This window comes from Brachionichthys hirsutus, chromosome 8 (genome assembly GCF_040956055.1).
Source record: "Brachionichthys hirsutus isolate HB-005 chromosome 8, CSIRO-AGI_Bhir_v1, whole genome shotgun sequence".
Taxonomy (NCBI): Eukaryota; Metazoa; Chordata; class Actinopteri; order Lophiiformes; family Brachionichthyidae; genus Brachionichthys; species Brachionichthys hirsutus.
The window spans coordinates 311,456-330,610 of record NC_090904.1 but is presented as its reverse complement, the minus strand read 5'-3'; the positions used below and the strand labels follow the sequence as shown (position 1 = coordinate 330,610).

The 19,155-nt window shown below is 47.7% G+C and overlaps 4 protein-coding genes across 4 annotated transcripts; 1 reads left to right on the top strand and 3 right to left on the bottom strand.

The window, feature by feature from the left end:
* Positions 1-569: 569 nt before the first annotated feature.
* gpr84 (G protein-coupled receptor 84) lies at positions 570-3,887 on the bottom strand. The gene is made up of 2 exons (XM_068742393.1): positions 3,818-3,887; positions 570-1,963 (listed from the first exon to the last, which is right to left on the bottom strand). The coding sequence occupies exon 2, from the start codon at positions 1,960-1,962 to the stop codon at positions 649-651; it is 1,314 nt and encodes a 437-aa protein (XP_068598494.1). The 5' UTR covers position 1,963; positions 3,818-3,887; the 3' UTR covers positions 570-648.
* Positions 3,888-5,574: 1,687 nt separating this feature from the next.
* LOC137898868 (neurogenic differentiation factor 4-like) lies at positions 5,575-6,487 on the bottom strand. The gene is given in 2 exon segments (XM_068742920.1): positions 5,575-5,602; positions 5,604-6,487. Coding segments are annotated over 2 exon segments (912 nt in total).
* Positions 6,488-10,954: 4,467 nt separating this feature from the next.
* Positions 10,955-13,160, bottom strand: endou (endonuclease, polyU-specific). Its single transcript, XM_068742880.1, is given in 8 exon segments — positions 10,955-11,069; positions 11,150-11,292; positions 11,380-11,486; positions 11,582-11,695; positions 11,775-11,980; positions 12,287-12,445; positions 12,842-13,040; positions 13,097-13,160. Coding segments are annotated over 8 exon segments (1,107 nt in total).
* A 1,814-nt stretch (positions 13,161-14,974) lies between these two features.
* On the top strand, positions 14,975-18,272 carry tsfm (Ts translation elongation factor, mitochondrial). Its single transcript, XM_068742718.1, has 6 exons — positions 14,975-15,053; positions 15,340-15,483; positions 16,026-16,154; positions 16,249-16,371; positions 16,928-17,009; positions 17,754-18,272. Exons 1-6 carry the CDS (start codon positions 15,018-15,020, stop codon positions 18,146-18,148), a joined length of 909 nt encoding a protein of 302 aa, XP_068598819.1. The 5' UTR covers positions 14,975-15,017; the 3' UTR covers positions 18,149-18,272.
* Positions 18,273-19,155: the final 883 nt, after the last annotated feature.

Here is a 19,155-nt window from a genome sequence, read left to right as displayed (position 1 = left end):
GCTGGTTCTCCAAAATGAAGTAACAGCAGAAACACGACAACGTGATTGTTGCTCAATATTCTGAACTGTTAAAAAGTAAATGCAGATGCTGCTTGAGTGAAGAAGCTTCCAGCAGATTTGGGGTTTTGTATGAATGAAAACCGTATAATGGGGGGGGGGGGGGCACACAGACATACAACTCACACATTCATCTAAATAGAAAACCCAAACAGACATGAGAACGCTGCACAGATGGGATCCGAGACGACCCACAATCAGACATGCAAGGAATACGTAAATATAAATTATATACAGGTACATAAAACAATTGGGACAAACATGAAGTAATAAAATGTGCTTTTATTCACTGCACTAGAGCCACAGAAAGAAAATAAAGGTTCACAGCGTCGGGGCGCCTGCGCCTGCATCAGGACATCTGCGTCGGGGCGCCTGCGTCGGGGCGCCTGCATCAGGACGTCTGCGTCGGGGCGCCTGCGCCTGCGTCGGGACGCCTGCATCAGGACATCTGCGTCGGGGCGCCTGCGTTGGGGCGCCTGCATCAGGACGTCTGCGTCGGGGCGCCTGCGCCTGCGTCGGGGCGCCTGCGTCGGGGCGCCTGCATCGGGACGTCTGCGTCGGGGCGCCTGCGCCTGCGTCGGGACGCCTGCATCAGGACGTCTGCGCCCGGCGGCAGGGCCAGAGGCAGGCCAGCGGGGCAGCAGCCCTGCTCAGCAGCACCTGGTAGGCCTGCCGGAACTGTCGGTTCATGACGGCGTAGAGCACCGGGTTCACGCAGCTGTTGAGCCAGGTCAGGTTGGCACAGAGCATGTGCAGCACCAGCGGGGCACGGCCATCTTTGTCCGCCATGTTAAGCAAGAGGAAGGGAACGAAGCAGAACACAAAACACAGGAAAACGGCAAAGCACATGCGAGTGACGCGCTTAAATTCACCGTCGTCCCCCGAAGCGGCGTGGGAGGAAGCGATGGCGTCACGGGGAGGCTTGCTGCCGGAGGAAGCGATGGCGTCACGGGGAGGCTTGCTGCCGGAGGAAGCGATGGCGTCACGGGGAGGCTTGCTGCCGGAGGAAGCGATGGCGTCACGGGGAGGCTTGCTGCCGGAGGAAGCGATGGCGTCACGGGGAGGCTTGCTGCCGGAGGAAGCGGAGGCCTGTTCAAAGTCCTTTTCACCCGCGTTGTCACTTTGGGACGCATTTGCTCGGCTGCTCGTCTCACAGCTGCTCGTGTTGGTCGCCTGACTCTGCGCTCCGCTGTCATCGGTCCCGTCTGCCGACGGAACCGGTTTCCTCCGGGATGACCTGCGACTCGGTCGGTAGCGCAGTAGAGCCGCCGACGCGATCTTTACCCGCCTGTAAATGAGGAAGTAGAATACGCCAACAAACCCGAGGCCGATGCAGAAGTAAAAAAGGAGCAGGATGGTGGTGTAGGGCCGGCCCCTGGTGCGGTGGAAGCTGCACGTGCACACTTGCGGCACAAACACGTAAACGGACCAAAGTGGGCCGAAGCTGGCCAGGGCCAGCGCCCACGACGAGACGAGGACCGTGATCAGACCCCAGCGAGAGGAGACGCGGTCAAACACAGCCCGCTGGGCCACCAGCAGGTACCGGCTCACGGCCACCAGGCACAGGGTGATGATTGAGACCGAATTAGAGAGGAAGAGGAGGAGTCCAAAGACGCGGCACCACGTGGGCCCGCTGCGCCACCTGAGGTGCAGATAGGAGTCGACCGAGATGGGCTGGAGGACGGTGCAGTACAGGAGGTCGGCGACGGCCAGGTTGACGATGAGCACGTTGAAGCGGGTTCTCAGATGGGGGTCCAAGACGAACGCGAGGACGGTCATCAGGTTCCCGATCGTACCGGTGATGGCCACGGCGCAGCCCCACAGCACGGCGACGTAGCGGTAGACCTCAACGGCCGGGCTGTGGCAGGAGAACGGGTCCAACTGGGTTTGGTTGGTGCGGTTCATTCTGTGGAAAGGGAACGCAATAAAAGCCCCGTCGCTCCCAAGGCCACAGGACATAAAAGCCCCGTCCCTCCCAAGGCCACAGGACATAAAAGCCCCGTCCCTCCCAAGGCAACAGGACATAAAAGCCCCGTCTCCCTCCCAAGGCCACAGGACATAAAAGCCCCGTCGCTCCCAAGGCCACAGGACATAAAAGCCCCGTCGCTCCCAAGGCCACAGGACATAAAAGCCCCGTCGCTCCCAAGGCCACAGGACATAAAAGCCCCGTCCCTCCCAAGGCAACAGGACATAAAAGCCCCGTCTCCCTCCCAAGGCCACAGGACATAAAAGCCCCGTCGCTCCCAAGGCCACAGGACATAAAAGCCCCGTCGCTCCCAAGGCCACAGGACATAAAAGCCCCGTCCCTCCCAAGGCCACAGGACATAAAAGCCCCGTCCCTCCCAAGGCCACAGGACATAAAAGCCCCGTCTCCCTCCCAAGGCCACAGGACATAAAAGCCCCGTCCCTCCCAAGGCCACAGGACATAAAAGCCCCGTCGCTCCCAAGGCCACAGGACATAAAAGCCCCGTCCCTCCCAAGGCCACAGGACATAAAAGCCCCGTCCCTCCCAAGGCCACAGGACATAAAAGCCCCGTCGCTCCCAAGGCCACAGGACATAAAAGCCCCGTCCCTCCCAAGGCCACAGGACATAAAAGCCCCGTCGCTCCCAAGGCCACAGGACATAAAAGCCCCGTCGCTCCCAAGGCCACAGGACATAAAAGCCCCGTCGCTCCCAAGGCCACAGGACATAAAAGCCCCGTCCCTCCCAAGGCCACAGGACATAAAAGCCCCGTCCCTCCCAAGGCCACAGGACATAAAAGCCCCGTCTCCCTCCCAAGGCCACAGGACATAAAAGCCCCGTCCCTCCCAAGGCCACAGGACATAAAAGCCCCGTCGCTCCCAAGGCCACAGGACATAAAAGCCCCGTCGCTCCCAAGGCCACAGGACATAAAAGCCCCGTCCCTCCCAAGGCCACAGGACATAAAAGCCCCGTCCCTCCCAAGGCCACAGGACATAAAAGCCCCGTCTCCCTCCCAAGGCCACAGGACATAAAAGCCCCGTCCCTCCCAAGGCCACAGGACATAAAAGCCCCGTCGCTCCCAAGGCCACAGGACATAAAAGCCCCGTCGCTCCCAAGGCCACAGGACATAAAAGCCCCGTCCCTCCCAAGGCCACAGGACATAAAAGCCCCGTCCCTCCCAAGGCCACAGGACATAAAAGCCCCGTCGCTCCCAAGGCCACAGGACATAAAAGCCCCGTCGCTCCCAAGGCCACAGGACATAAAAGCCCCGTCCCTCCCAAGGCCACAGGACATAAAAGCCCCGTCGCTCCCAAGGCCACAGGACATAAAAGCCCCGTCGCTCCCAAGGCCACAGAACATAAAAGCCCCGTCGCTCCCAAGGCCACAGGACATAAAAGCCCCGTCCCTCCCAAGGCCACAGGACATAAAAGCCCCGTCCCTCCCAAGGCCACAGGACATAAAAGCCCCGTCTCCCTCCCAAGGCCACAGGACATAAAAGCCCCGTCCCTCCCAAGGCGACAAAGGAAGCGCTGCCGGCGTACAGATTTCACTTCCCCTCCTTGCAGTCTTACAGCTTCAGGATATTTAGCCGCCCGTCAGCCACAATCAATATTGGAGGCAATAATAAACCTCTGACAAACTAAATACACTAAATAACCTCCATCGCTCATTTCTTCTCACTGAGATTAATTCGAAGATGACACGAAATTATAAACTGCATGAAATAGACCCAGAGGACATTTCTAATCAACATTTAAGTCACACTCATTTAAAACCAGGTCGTCAGGAAAGTCTCACCTGAAGCTCCAACGGGCGGCCGGGCTCTGGTCGATCCTCTGAAGTGAATATCGGCTTCCTCCTTTCACGCGTCTCGATTTGCATCCTCTGCGCTGTTTTCGTAACCTTACGCATGAATGATGAAATAGTGTTCAGAAACATCTCACTTGTTCCACATTCTTTATGCTTAATGCAAGAAAAAGAATTCCAGTCATGAATCATCTTTTGGTCTCGCAGTAGAACTACGACTACGGTCGTCCCGGCGGTGCCTGAACGGATTCTGCAGGTCCAAACAGGATCAAACGGAGTCATAAATACTCAGGGGAAATACTCCGGAGGAAGTGACTACACGAAACAAATGCAAATCAGGTGAGATGTTCCTCACGTCGAGACTTTGCATGCGAAGTGCTGCTGGCTTCAGGTCGATTATTTATACCCCCCATCCGCGAAAAAAATTCACGGCATGAAACCGGTCCGTTACCGAAACGGACCGGTACCGGGCCGCGGGCCGCTGGTTGGGGACCCCTGCTCTAAATGATTGACAAAAAAACCTCACATTTTCACCAATCCTCCTAAAACATAAAGAAGCTGCAGAAGAACAAACCCATTGAACCCATGATCAAAATGCTTCTTCAAAACCTAAATGAATGTCCATTACAGAAAATGATCTTTGATGTTGTTCCATCATGATAATAAGGAATGTTTCACAGATCCAGCGTCTGGGCCTGCCCTGGTCCCATCGGTCACCCTGCCCCTTCAAACGGAGTCCACGGCTTCTCTTGTTATAGTGCAAAGGCAGAACAAATAGAGAGAGAGAGGGGGAGAGAGAGGAAAACAAGCTGATATCTTACTTCCATTGCAGGTCGGGGGATGTTCATCAGCATGTTTATCAGGATTATGAGACCTTTGTCCAGAACGTACTTACGAACTCACACTGATGAAAAGCTGCAGCGAACATTGTGCAGAAATACACAGGGCGATAAGCTCAGCAGCAAAAAGATGAGAGAACCATTCCCACCCTCATGTCACGACCCACTGTGACATTTGACCCTCTGCTGCTGACCTCTCAGTGGGTGGCCTTCAGACTGACCAGCCTGAACCTTGAGTCGAGACAAGCGGCTGCTCTTTAGTTTCGAGCTTTGCTTTTTGTTATTTTCTCCACTTCTCTTCCTGACTCCAATCATTTGCACGTTTTCATTATTTTCTGTTTTAAATGTTGTTCCTTAGGTTTTTAAATGATTCTCTATTTCTTAAAAGTCAAATATTTAATGAAACAGAGCTCTCTCTCTCTCTCTCTCTCTCTCTCTCTCTCTCTCTCTCTCTCATCACCTCTAACAAAAACAAGCACAAAAGGAAGGACGAGTTCAGTTTTTAATATTTTGATCAAAGTGAAGTTATCTTACTCAGAGAACGACAAAGTCTTCTTGGACCCGTTTATCTTACCTCCACCTATAAAACGTCGCCTACATTGTTGTGGGAAATCAACCTCTGACTAAGGAATGTTAACGCAAGAGAAGTAAATGAATAAACTATCTACAGAAGGGCGGGAGAATAAATAGATGAATAGGATCTGTTCAATCAGAGTGCTCGTATCACAGCAACAGAGCAGCTGCTCATTTTTTCCCCTTCAAGAAATCATATTGATCTACAATAAGACAAAATCTCACTTGAGCAGACATTTAAGTGAAACGTTTTATTCTATTGTTCTACTTGCAGGCTGTCGACCGAAAAACGCACATCGATTCATGAATGTCAGAGTGAAGACCCCCCCCCTCATTTTAGTCTCTGTAAATGGAGGTTATCTGTCGGGGGATGGTAGGAGTCGTACCCGGTCTGGGTCTGATACGGGTCTTTGCCCACGGGGGGGGAGTAGTGGTGTGGCTCCTGCTTCTGCACCAGGTTGCTGCTGATGCTCAGAGGGGGTGTCGGGGGCCCGTCGTATGGAGGCGTGTTGCATTCACGTGGCGAGTGATTGTCGTACACTCCTTTCATTGCCCTCAGGTGAAGCAGGTGAGCAGAGTCAAAACTGCCGTATGGTGGACTCGGCAGGCCTGGAGAAGAGTAGCTGGCCATGCCACCGAGCGGAGGATGTGCTCCTCGGACCCCGTGTCTGTCCTCGGGCCTCATGCCACCGCCAGGAGCACCCCCCCCCAGCTGCATGCACCCAGCCACCAGGTTGGTGGTGGGTTGGGAGAGGCCCTCACACAGCGTGCCCACGAAGGCGCTGCTCTCCGTGGACAGGCCGCCCTCCAGGGCCTCGGACAGGGCACAGATGTAGTTGCGGGCCAGCCGGAGGGTCTCGATCTTGGACAGTTTCTGTGTTCTGGAGCGACAGGGCATGATGCAGCGCAGGTTCTCCAGCGCGTCGTTCAAACCGTGCATGCGCGAGCGCTCCCTGCCGTTTGCTTTTACACGCCTGGCACGGAATCGTTCCTGGCGGGCCTTGGTCATCCGCTTTTTCTTAGGGCCTCGTCGTTTGGACGCATTTTTGTCTTCCTGTCCTTCCTCCTCCTCGTCTTCTTCCTCCTCCTCACTCCCTGTCTGTTGTGACCTGCTGCTCACTTCACTTGGTCTGTGGTGATGGGATGGGGCTGACGCGTCTCGCTCAGGTGAGCTCGCGTCTCCATCCAGCCATTGAAGAGGACTGGCCTCCTCTCCCTCACCTTGTCGCAGGTATGGCTTAATCATCATAGTAGTCTAGAAGTAGAAATATCTTTGTTAAGCATCACAACATTTCACAAACGGTGCGCATGATGCTCGCTCAGAGACTTTATTCTCAGAAAGCAGGGTCTCCTCTTTCCGCGTAGGAAACGGTAATATCGTCTTTGAACTTGTTCTCAGACGGTCCGTTAAATGATCCATAGAAAGGCATCAGTAATATTCGTCACTGTGCTCTAAAGGAGGGGTTAACTTACCTTTTTTACTTTATGTTGCTACAAAAAATACTGATTGTGTTAAAACTTATACATGTTGAGTCTCTTAACGTGATATAAAGACTTACTTCCGTTTTAAATCTTACTGAGGTCATGTCCTCTTTATGTTCTCTGGGAATTTGGTGCTTTACAAACTCTACATTCTACAATTAAATACTTATTTTTAGGTGAAATTTGATTGGGTTCGGTTCGGGCAGGAATTACGTGCAATGTGAGCAATTCAGAATTTCAAAATTAAAAAATAGAAATAGAAATGTACAGCGAGATTAGGAGTGCTGCTCCGTTTGGTGCGTAGGTGCAATATCAAATACAAATAGTATTCTGGTTAAGGTTTCTCCCCTTAAGAAAGGTGAAGGGGAGAAACATTTTTATATCTAAACAAAGGAAAAAAAGATGTCAGACGAAATAATGCTGAGTAATGGATCACGCACCAATGACAATCAATAGGCTCATGATATTCTATTCGTTCTAAAAGAGCCTGGACCAACAAGTCAGCACCGGACAGTTCCCTCTAATCTCACCAGGTATGAAGGCCTGCTTGAGAAAATCACTGAAAACATTTCTTAGTGTTTGGGACGATCACTATTTCTATCTTCACCGATCTATGATTTATTTCTACCCCCTCCCCCTCGTGTGGGGTAATCCCCGGCACTTTGTCAACTGGTAATGATAAAGTCGCGGACGGGACTTTAATCTGGGGCATCGCAGGATTTACTGCGACGACGAGCATGAGATTAAACGAGAGATCAGAGAGACGCAGCTCGCGTTGAAAGGAAGTCAGACATTTATAAAACATACAAAATGAATGGAAGTCAGACATTTATAAAACATACAAAATGAATGGAAGTCAGACATTTATAAAACACACAAAATGAAAGGAAGTCAGACATTTATAAAACATACAAAATGAATGGAAGTCAGACATTTATAAAACACACAAAATGAAAGGAAGTCAGACATTTATAAAACATACAAAATGAATGGAAGTCAGACATTTATAAAACATACAAAATGAATGGAAGTCAGACATTTATAAAACATACAAAATGAAGAATTGACTCTTTTTGGCGATTGAAGGTGTTATTTGGACAGGACACAAATAAGGACTGCTCTGTGGGGACATGTCCACTGCGGTCCTCAGATTAACTCACGCACAGAAAAGGCTGCCGTTCTAGAAACCTTCTGGAACGTACCGTGCTGGTGCGTCCTGGGCTTTGACCTTCTGTCCCAGCGTGGTGTCTGTCCACTGTCCCGCCGTAAAGCTGCGTGTCCTCTGCTCTCAGGGCTGTCCCACTGTCCCAGCGTGGGTCACTCTGTGGGAGCTCGTGGCTTTAACCTCCACGCTGAAGCTCCTCCTTCCACTCGCATGACATTTTTGTTGACGCGCTCGAGCTTGCGCGTGGACGACTCGTGGCTTGAATCGCTTGAGCTGCGGTCGTCTGCAGTGTGTGTGTGTGTGTGTGTGTGTGTGTTGGAGGGGGAGTTCCAGACAATCAGGGGGGGCCCACTGGTCTTTGTTGCTTAGCGCGGGCCGCCAGACCCGCAGCACGTTGGCATTGAACGGAGGAGAGACGCGCTCAGGCCGCTGAGCCTAAGTGTGTGTGACAGCTTGAAGTTGAGCAGGTGTTTGCTCCATCCGGGCACCGCAGGGACAGGGACAGGGACAGGCTGCAGGGACAGGACAGGGACAGGACAGGCTGCAGGGACAGGGACAGGCTGCAGGGACAGGGACAGGCTGCAGGGACAGGACAGGCTGCAGAAACAGGGACAGGGACAGGCTGCAGGGACAGGCTGCAGGGACAGGACAGGCTGCAGGGACAGGGACAGGCTGCAGGGACAGGGACAGGCTGCAGGGACAGGACAGGCTGCAGGGACAGGGACAGGCTGCAGGGACAGGGACAGGCTGCAGGGACAGGGACAGGCTGCAGGGACAGGACAGGCTGCAGAAACAGGGACAGGGACAGGCTGCAGGGACAGGCTGCAGGGACAGGACAGGCTGCAGGGACAGGGACAGGCTGCAGGGACAGGGACAGGCTGCAGGGACAGGACAGGCTGCAGGGACAGGGACAGGCTGCAGGGACAGGACAGGTTGCAGGAACAGGGACAGGGACAGGCTGCAGGGACAGGCTGCAGGGACATCATTCTTATCATTCTCAAAATATAACTTTTATTTTTATTTGATGAATATTCAAATATGCAAATCTCCAGACAGGATTTCCTGCTCCGAGTTAATTCTTGCTCGTTTGAATCTGACTAAACGCTTCTACTATTTATCGTGTTCCGTTTCAGTTTAACCGTCGAGCCTTTTCAGGTGTAACGCCGTATCGGTGCCATGCAGCGGCGCCCCCAGGCCCCCCCAGGCCCCCCCTGCTGACCACACACATTTTAACAGATGCTCGTCCATCCTCCTCTGGCTGCTGAGCTCGCTCAGCCTGTCCCCCGTTCTCAGAGGACACTGTCCGCCTCAACTTCTCTCGGTACATTTATGTCATATGAAATTAGCTTACGGTAAAAACACACACACATGCACACGCACACACGCACACACACACACACACACACACACACACACACACATTCCCGTCCTCTTAAGTCCCAGGTTTAATTTGGGATTGGGGGTTTGTCCATCTGTTATGCTGGACGTCCACAGCGTCCCATAATTGTGTCCGTGTGTTCCGTGTGTTCTGTGGGTTCTGTGGGTTCTGTGTGTTCTGTGGGTTCTGTGGGTTCTGTGTGTTCTGTGGGTTCTGTGGGTTCTGTGGGTTCTGTGTGTTCTGTGTGTTCTGTGGGTTCTGTGGGTTCTGTGGGTTCTACGCAGAGCGAACGTCCGGCCCAGAATCCACCCTGGGCAGACGGGGGTGATTCTTGGTAACCATCTCACTTGTACACCCTGAAACTGAGCAAAATAGACCCCCTCCTCTGCCTGAACCCCCAAACTCTATTAACCCTTCCCTAAACCCTCTGCTGGCCCCCTGTTGTGCATGCTCATTGGCTGGCCGCCTCCAGGCGTCCCTTTTCCACGGGTCCATTGTTTGGCTCCGTAAGCAGCTTTGTTCCTGCATGTGCAGCTGGGTTAGCCCGCGCAGCCATTAGCCGCAACACGCTAAAGGGAGCGCAGGATAATATCATTACAAAACAAAAGTCAGGTGGCTCACGGGATCGGCCGGGAGGAGCCCGTTTGGGGGACATGAGGACACGCTGGCGGGTGGCCCGCTATAATTCGATTATGACGTTGTGTGAGTGACAAAAAAAACAATTGAATCTTTTCTTTCGTTTACTTGCCCCACTGTGATTTAATTTGATTCCACGGAGGCTTTAAAAAAAGGGGGCAGCGTGAAAAGAGAGAAGATTTACTCTTCTAATTTCAAGAGTCACCAGCTCAGAAAATGTAATATAGTCTGACACAATAGTGAATTCTTGCCTGGGCCAAAGTGATTGTCCTGCTGCTGGAACACTGAGGCTACATGTGAGGCCCAAACCAAATGAATGGCTGAAGGCTGCAGGATTCCTGCCTGGATGCACAGAGACAGGATGCTGGACAAAAGGATCAGTGGCAGATCCGTCTCCTGGAATACGTTCTTCAAACAGAGCTGCAAGCGAGTCGCCCTGTTCCATCGCCAGAGCACAATTTATCCTGTTAGTCACCCTAGATGAGTGAAAGAGTAAAAGAACCCCCATACCAGCTGGACACACGCGCACGCACACGCGCACGCACACGCACACGCACACGCACGCAGCTTTATGGACAGCTGATAAGACGTTTAGCTGGTGACTACTGTTTGCAGCAGGTCAAGCAGAACTCGATCTGTTCATGTCTTTTTGTTTCTAGAGTTCATGCTGAATAAGTCCACCATTTTGTTTTGTTTTGCACTTTTATGAGACAATAACCAATTGTGTCGATGCACACATGCTCTTACCACCGAAGGGTTGGGGGTCAGCATTGTGCCCACTCGGGGCCTTCATTAGGCACACAGCTGATGAATCCACTCGGGTTACTGTCATGATTAAAATAAAAAAGTACAATACTAGAAGTTGTACTCTGCTTAGTCTAGGCTATACTTTATTAAGGAATTTACAGAATGAGTGACATTTATGTTGCTTTGCATTTTGAAATTCTTGTCATGAATAAGAAATATTATTTGTCAAAGTGGTTGCACCATGAACACGATCCAACTCAAGATGACTCATCCATTCAGGAGTTGCTGTTAGTCGTAGGGGATGGAATTCATGGCGTCGCAGGAAAAGCAGAGCCAATGAACTTCTTCCCATCACCATAGACGGAATTATTCCAGGTGTACGTTTGAATAATGAACTCTTTGCTTCCCAGGCTCAGACGACAACTGTGAATGAGAAATAAAATATCTAAACCAGAACAGATTCACATTCAAGAAAATGTCACAAGAGGTGCAGGAATGCTCACCGTGCCCCCGGGCGAGTGATGTAGCAGAGGCTGTATAAGGCAAAGTCGAATTCAGGGCTGCAGCCAATGATTGCAGAGCCAACCTGCTTGAAGAATCCATCCCACAGAAATTGCATGCCCAAGACGTCGGGGTAGGTTCGCCACTGAGAGCAGGAGAACGAGAATCTCAAAGCGTTGCTGTTCACAGTAAACGGAAGCAACTTATTCCAGTCTGCGCTGTGGACGCTCACTGGCCCATTAAAGCTGTGGCTGTAATAGTTCATCAGACCTTTCTTCTCCAGAAGATAAAACTGGATCCAGTTGTGGAAACCAGACACCTTTCCTCCCTTGATCTCTCCTACAGTTTTACAAAACGAGTTTCTAAATAATCGAGGAGAAAAGAGAAATCTGCAAATCATGTGTCGTGTTGAAATAAACTTGTTCTGTCCAAACCGGCAAAGATGTGTTCAAATCCACTGGAGTCCATTTTGTTGCTGCTGCGGGAGTACAAACCAAACCACATCATCTTCAGGTCCTGAATGAACTTTCCCTTTGATGTATAGATGCCTTAAAACACAAAATGAAATGCTTTGCACTATTATTAGAAGAGCGGTGATGTGCCTTTGTTACAGATGGATGTATTTACTCTTGGACGAGAGGAAATCAAACAGCTTTCTGCCCAGCGCAGTGTTGGAGATGGTCTCCTCGAGGAAGGTGTCCTGCTCTGCTAGCTGCTGAGGAGTGAAACGCTCCGTCTGTCCTGTCATCCTGTCATAGTTGTCCAACAGAGCTATGAGCGCAGCGTAGGTAGGTCTGGAGAAGAGAACCTGCTCATTCACGTACTTAAAAAGGCTAGGGGGGGAAAGAAACCCAGAATGAGGGAGCCATGGATACGTGAAGGTCAAGAATTGTTAAAACAAATATATATATATATAAATCTCTCCGTCCCGGGTTCTCTCCGGGTTCTCCGGCTTCCTCTCTCCACCAAAAACATGCAAATGAGGTGAATTGGCTACACTAAATTGTGTGGCTCTGTGATGAACTGGCGGCTTGTCCGGGGCGTGCCCCGCCTCTCGCCTGTTGACTGCTGGGATAGGCTCCAGCACGACCCGCGACCCGGTAACGGACAAAATGAATGAATGAAAAATCTCTCCTTACGGTTTCAGGGAGAGATCCTTCCTGGAGCTGGTCTCAGAGTCGGGCACCAGAACCTGAGGGTTGATCGACAACTCCGAGGATGAAGCCTTGTTTGAATCCAAACTATAGAGGCTCTCAGAGAGAATCATGAGCTCAGCATCAGTGACGTCACTTTCTCCGCTTCCTGCATCACCTGTCAATCATAAAATAAATGGATCATGTCTGTGTTGCCTTTTAATTGTCATTTATCACTTGTTCCAATACTTCCATTTAATCTGAAAGGGATAAACCTCTCAGCATATTTACATTGCGATATTTCTATTTTACTCCTTTAAGTAAAGCATTTGAAAATTTAGTCAAATATATGGAGCCCCTTTTAACTTCAGCGCGCTGACTAGCACAGTGGTGACACCTGCTGGCCATTTACTGAAACATGATAAGCTGTGACTGTTGAAGACCATCCATTCCTGGTATTCTGATTTAGTATTTAAATTAAAGAATAATTGGCAACAAACTATACTTGTTGTTACTTTTACAGGAAATTAGGCCCTGTGAATATTGATGATTAATTAAAACTGCCCCGAATAGTTTAAATGCGAGCACTAGTTGAACTGCACACACTTGGAGTTGCAGTGGCACTTGTTTTCAAAGTTGTATCTCTCCTCACATCTGCCTTTGCAAGACATGGGTGCAACTGCAAGTAAAAGAAGTTCAGCTGTAATAAGACATGGCACAAGTAGGACGATAAAGTACCCGGTTCCATTGGTAACTGAAACTAGTTCACAAACAAGCAGAACCCTGAAACAATGTGTTGCATAGAAACATTCTTACTGTGTTTGCTGTATCCCTGCTGGAACAGGGCCACCCAAAAAGCAAGGACAACAGCAGCGTTCATCCTGGCTGCAACCCTGAGATCGAGCTGAGAGAGCTGCTAGCAGGTCTGCCTTTTATAGCCGGTCTCACCAGACCGAGCCCAGCAGGCAGACACCGCGGTCACATTCACCTGCCCAGTGGAGACAGCCCTTCTTTCAGCTTGACCTCATCTCTCGGTGAAATGTGCTGCCAGGCAGTTCCACTGTGATTCATTGTTTGTGTTGTTTTTAATTAAAGTTATACCCACTTACAATTGAGTAATTTAATATTAGTTTTATTTGTATTGTTAAATGTCGATGATTTATGTACGAAGGACTTTCAACGGAAACAAGACCGCAAGGGCTTTTTAGAAATGCTCCTCTGAGACAGGATATTTGACTTTATTTGTACTGTAATACATGCTACTGTTTGACTGTTCTTGTACTGTAATACATGCTACTGTGTGACTGTACTTGTACTGTAATACATGCTACTGTGTGACTGTACTTGTACTGTAATACATGCTACTGTTTGACTGTATTTGTACTGTAATACATGCTACTGTGTGACTGTACCTGTACTGTAATACATGCTACTGTTTGACTGTACTTGTACTCTAACATTCTATCTAATAAATATATTCATCATCATCATCATCATCACTTTAAGGTTCATTTGTTTTCTACTGACCTAAAGATGGCTGTTCTTTCATCTTGCCCTCATCTCTCATAAGAAATGTGCTTCCAGGCAGGTTCCACTGTAATTAGTTTTTCTTTTTTATTAAAGTGGCAACTTAAAATCCTTCAGTGTGAAAGTGAACACCTGCATAGTTTTAATGTCTCAGAATAAAACGATGTCAAGGTGGGAGCGGTGATAACCACCTCCTTAGCTGTTATACCCACTTTAAGGTTCATATAGTTTCTACTGACTCAAAACTATAGAGCAAAATAGGATGCTCTTATTTTATAGTTATATTGTCTTGTAGATAATCACGTTTAGAAAATAAATAAATAAATTTAAACACGAAAGACCTTTTCAGATTTTTGCTGACAGGGTGACCAGATGCTGCACTTCACAGGCCTTATCTAAGATAGCTCAGAATGTTTTAGTAACCTCGGTCAATATCTGGTCATGTGCTCCTCCAGCAAACAGGTACATGCAGATTCTTTCAGTTATGTACAAAGTAAAAAATAAAATGCAAATTAGGATCCTCAAGCTGTCAGTCTAAAATGAAGATTTTGACTTTCTGAAGTATGAATGTAAAGTAGAACAAGATGAGTGCCATATTGCAGTTTGTCTTGGGAGTTGAGATATTTCTCTCAGGTGACTTTAGAGAGAACAAATGTCATAATGTTCAAACTGTCTTACTCTCTCACTCAACCAACCACAAAGGTTTCAGTGGCGATTGGTCTGGACTAAGGAAGCCTCACTAAAATAAAATAAGTGTGACAAAAGCTTATAAGATCTTCTGCTACATACCAACATGCAGCCATTTTAAATAGAGAAAACGTTTTATCAAACTGAGACAACAACTGAAGTGTTTTTTTATCCCTATAATTTAATTGCCAATTGTTAAATCAACTAATTTGTAGTCTAACTATATTTTGGTGGGGTAAACAATATTGTTTTACTTGCACTAAATACTTCAGTAAAGGTAATGATTTACTTAAACGGTTATATTTAGTATAATGAATCCATTCATGATTTAAAATACTAATGTTTGCAGAGACACGTTGACATTTTCAAACTCATCCTTCAGTCTATGAGCTGACGTCATGTGAAGTTACACTCCCGTCCTATAGGGGGCGAAAGCCAGCAATAAGTGACGTCACCTCGAGCCGACCAGGCGTCCTTTGACCTTTACTAAACGTGATTCCGTTTTCCACTGAAGACCGGAAAGATGTCGTTGAACTTTTTATTCAGAACTATTCCGAAGGTGAGCTCGTTTAGCTTCACACGTTTTATATTGATCTGGAGCTAGCACGGGCTAGCTGCTTCTCTTCCGGAGGAGACAACGTTCCGTTTCAGCTAATGAGCGTTTCAGCTAACCCTTCTCTGGCTGCTGATGTCTGGATATTTAGGTGTAACATTTCACGTAGCTTTAATATGCTGCGTGGCAGACTTTAGCACGTAGCTCATTGACCTTATTGCTAAGGTGCTACGTGCTACGTGCTACGTGCTACGTGCTACGTGCTACGTGCTCTCCTGTGTGTCGTCCTCAGGCCAGCAATGCAAGGTCACTCCACGCCGGCTATCAGCTAATGGCAGCTGAGAAAGCCGCCGTGATGAAACTACGAAAAAGCACCGGCTACACTTTCACTAACTGCAAGAAAGCACTTGAGAAGTTCGGTAATGACGTAACACAGGTAAACCGCTCAAAATGCAGGTTTGTGAGAATAAATTCCAGCTGGATAATGAGCTGTAGCTGTCTATGACTGGACCTCATTATTATGTAGCTGTATATGACTACCTCATTAATATGTAACTCTGTCAAAGACTGTACCTCATTAATATGTAGCTGTCTGACTGTACCTCATTAATATGTAACTGTCTGACTGTACCTCATTAATATGTAACTCTGTATGACTACCTCATTAATATGTAACTGTATGACTGTACCTCATTAATACGTAACTCTGTATGACCTCATTAATATGTAGCTCTGTATGACTGTACCTCTTTAATATGTAACTCTGTCAATGACTGGACCTCATTATGTAACTGTATATGACTACCTCATTAATATGTAACTGTATATGACTACCTCATTAATATGTAACTCTGTCACTGACTGGACCTCTTTAATATGGCTGAGATAGAACAGCATAAATGAAAAAATATCTTATTTATCAGAACAGTATTATGAAAAGGGTTAGAAAGTTACAAATGTGACTTTCTGAACTCTCAGGCCGAGACTTGGCTACAGGAGCAAGCCCAGAAGGAGGGCTGGACCAAAGCAAGCAAGCTGGGGGGCCGCAAGGCCAGAGAAGGCCTGATTGGCCTGTTCGTAGAGGAAAATGAAGCAGTGATGGTGGAGGTACGGTGGCACAGGCATTATTTATTGCCACTCGGCTCTTCTCAGTTTGCTGAACACGAAGGACTTCTGTGTTTCCTGTATTGATTTGATTCAGGTTAACTGTGAGACAGATTTTGTGGCCCGCAATGAGACGTTCCAGCAGCTGGTTAAGGATGTTGCTTTTGCAATCTTGGCTCACCACCGGAATAAAACCCAAAGCCGGGCAGGATATGTGAAGGTAAAGTCCCATACAAATAAGAGGAGTTGACCTTGACCCGTTGACTGTTCTCCTCGGTCTACCAAACAGGCGAATTAACAAGTAGAATAGTAAATAATATGATATCCCATTGCACTGGGTTTGTAAGAAGTCACCCACGACTGGAAGGAGAAGGCTTGTACTGGAGTACGTTCCACTGGACTTCTTAACATGCCCGATCCAAGGCTGACGCCATTCATCACATTTGGAAACCTTTCATGCAGAATGAAGGACACGCGTCTTCCGTCGTGTCTCGAGGCCTCATTAACCGAGGACTGGCCTTTAGAGGCTGACCGTGCCGTTGTCCTGTAGGACGGCTCCGCCCGACAGGGCGACGGCCGTGTGCTTTTATTTGTATCTTTTTCACTGTGTTGCGTTCCAAGTAAAAATCAATAAATATAAAAAAAACGAAAGTGGGAGTGAGACGCTGTGAAAAGCTGCACACGTTGATCCTGATCCAGAGAATGTCTGAACCTGTGTGTGACGCTGGTAACTGAGGATGGTGGGTGCGTTTCTCGTCTCTACCGTTTGTGATCAGAGCGTCCTGGCAGGCGAGGAGTTGAACAAACTGCGTGTGGCTGAGGGACCTTCACTCGCTGACCAAGTCGCGCTCACAATAGGTCAGTAGGATGCTTCATTTGTCTTAAGTGACTTTGTATTTACCGACAAGACCGACCTGAATTAGATTAGGCAAGATGTTTTAAATAATATATATATATGTATATAATAAAATAAATCAGTTTAGCAAGTTTTATTAAGAACAATTAGCACTGTCGAAAGCGTGACATTTTATTAGCCTATATCTAAAGTAATGTTGCAACCGATCCTTGTGGCACAGTGGAATAAAACAAGCTGTATATTTTTGTTACATCTTTGACATCACAGATGTATTGAGCCCGTATTTTGGCAACCTGCTGACCTGATTGGACTTAAAACATCTGTAGACGATATGTTCATTGTTCTGATCGCAAAATAGTCTTATTTGAGATGGAAAAATCTTCCTTTAAAACAGAAAAAGTCAGTATTTTACAATGACAGTGTATCAAATAATAATGTGAAATGGGTGACTCCTAAAGATGAAACTGCGATCAATCATCCAAATCTACGGTTGTGCGTATCCATGGTGTCTGTCGGCTCTTTGATTTTCTGCAGTTCCTCCTGCAGTAGCTGCAGAGACTTTTACAACTCATTATAACGCTAACTGAACATCAGCAGGCTGCAGACAGGAAGTGTTGTGTAAAGACGGTGGAGCATTTGGCAGCTGAAATAGAGTGAATTTTAGACTTCCGTTCATCGGGCGGGGGTACTCGTGGTCATGGTCTCTCTATATTTAATGAAGAGCGTTTACCTCATTGTCTTCTCAGGACGCCTCGGTGAGAACATGTCCCTGAAGCGTGCCGTGTCGTTTGGTGTCCCAGCTGAATGGCACATCGGCTCCTATGTACATGGTTGTGTTGGCAGCCAGGCTGATGTGGCCATGGGGCGGTACGGGGCTCTGGTTGTATTCGAGGGTGGAAAGGAGGCAGAACAGCCGGTCATTGGGTATAAGCTGGGACAGCATATTGTGGGAGATGCCCCTTTGTCCCTGGGCAACGTGGATGACCTGCCCTGTGGTGAGAGTGAGACGCGTTTGCTGCCCCAGACCTTCCTGGGAGACTCCAGCAAGACTGTTGCACAGTTCCTTCAGGACCGGCAGGCTCGAGTGCTGGACTTTGTACGATTTCAGTGTGGAGAGAACATTGGTGAAGACAATAAATGAAAGGAGCAAAACAACAACTGTCGTGTGTTTATTTCATGTGGCGATGAAGTCCCGTCACTCAGTAAGTCTTGAAGGCCGTTACAGTGTTGTCTAAAATAACAATCCAAAAATACAATTCTTCTTTTCTGGCTTATCCTTGTCCATAATTTGTGAGTATTTCTATTTATTGACAGATTGTTCAATGAATTTAGACATTTTCTGAAATATTGTTGACATCAACATCCTCCCTTCAATACAGGTGTTTTTTAGATGAGGATCAATGGAAAGAAAAGCACATTACAAATAGTCAACTGGACTAAAGCTTGAAGACATTGTTCCTGTTGGATGAGAGGCTGGACTTGGATGTATGTTCCGTATGTTCTTGTGGTTTCAACAAACTCTTTAATGTGACAGTCGAGTGAAAATCTTTGGGTCAATAGCCAAATAGCATCATATACTTTTATATATTATATTTTGGCTTTTCCAACAAAATGAATGACTCATGTTCTGCCCCCGTTATTGGGTCCACATCTAAGTGGTAGTACTTTTTTTTTGTGATGCAGATCTGTGTAATGGAGTGTCAACTTAAAAATGCATGACTGTTGTAAATGTTAAAATTTAGAAGCCTTTTCTTGCAAATTTTCCTTGAACTCTTCTATATGATCTCGTGGGAGTTTTTATCTTTCTTTTTTTACTTTATTGAATGCAAAAGTGAACACAATAAAGACAGTCATGAGTATAGAGAGGAGAAGCACAATAAAGATAGAGAAAAATAAACAAAATAAAATTGATACAAACGTAAAGCAAGAAGTTATTTATTGAGCAGGAAATGGAGAATATAATGTTCCACATTGATAGAGAAACCAATAATTGCAGGTATTTTATTTTGGAATTCTGATTTCTGGATACAATACCAGGATAATATAATAACCACATTTATCAAATGGAACAAAGGTGTTTTTATGATAGTCTGTTTATCATTCATCATGATGCTTAACTTATAGAGGCGTGACACGCGTCATATGATT

Excerpts from the sequence above, each read along its gene's own strand:
- tsfm (XM_068742718.1), top strand. The coding sequence starts at position 15,018 with ATGTCGTTGAACTTTTTATTCAGAACTATTCCGAAG. Across the intron at positions 16,372-16,927 it reads GCCGGGCAGGATATGTGAAG|AGCGTCCTGGCAGGCGAGGA; the intron begins GTAAAGTCCCAT and ends GTTTGTGATCAG. Across the intron at positions 17,010-17,753 it reads CCAAGTCGCGCTCACAATAG|GACGCCTCGGTGAGAACATG; the intron begins GTCAGTAGGATG and ends TTGTCTTCTCAG.
- gpr84 (XM_068742393.1), bottom strand. The coding sequence starts at position 1,962 with ATGAACCGCACCAACCAAACCCAGTTGGACCCGTTCTCCTGCCACAGC.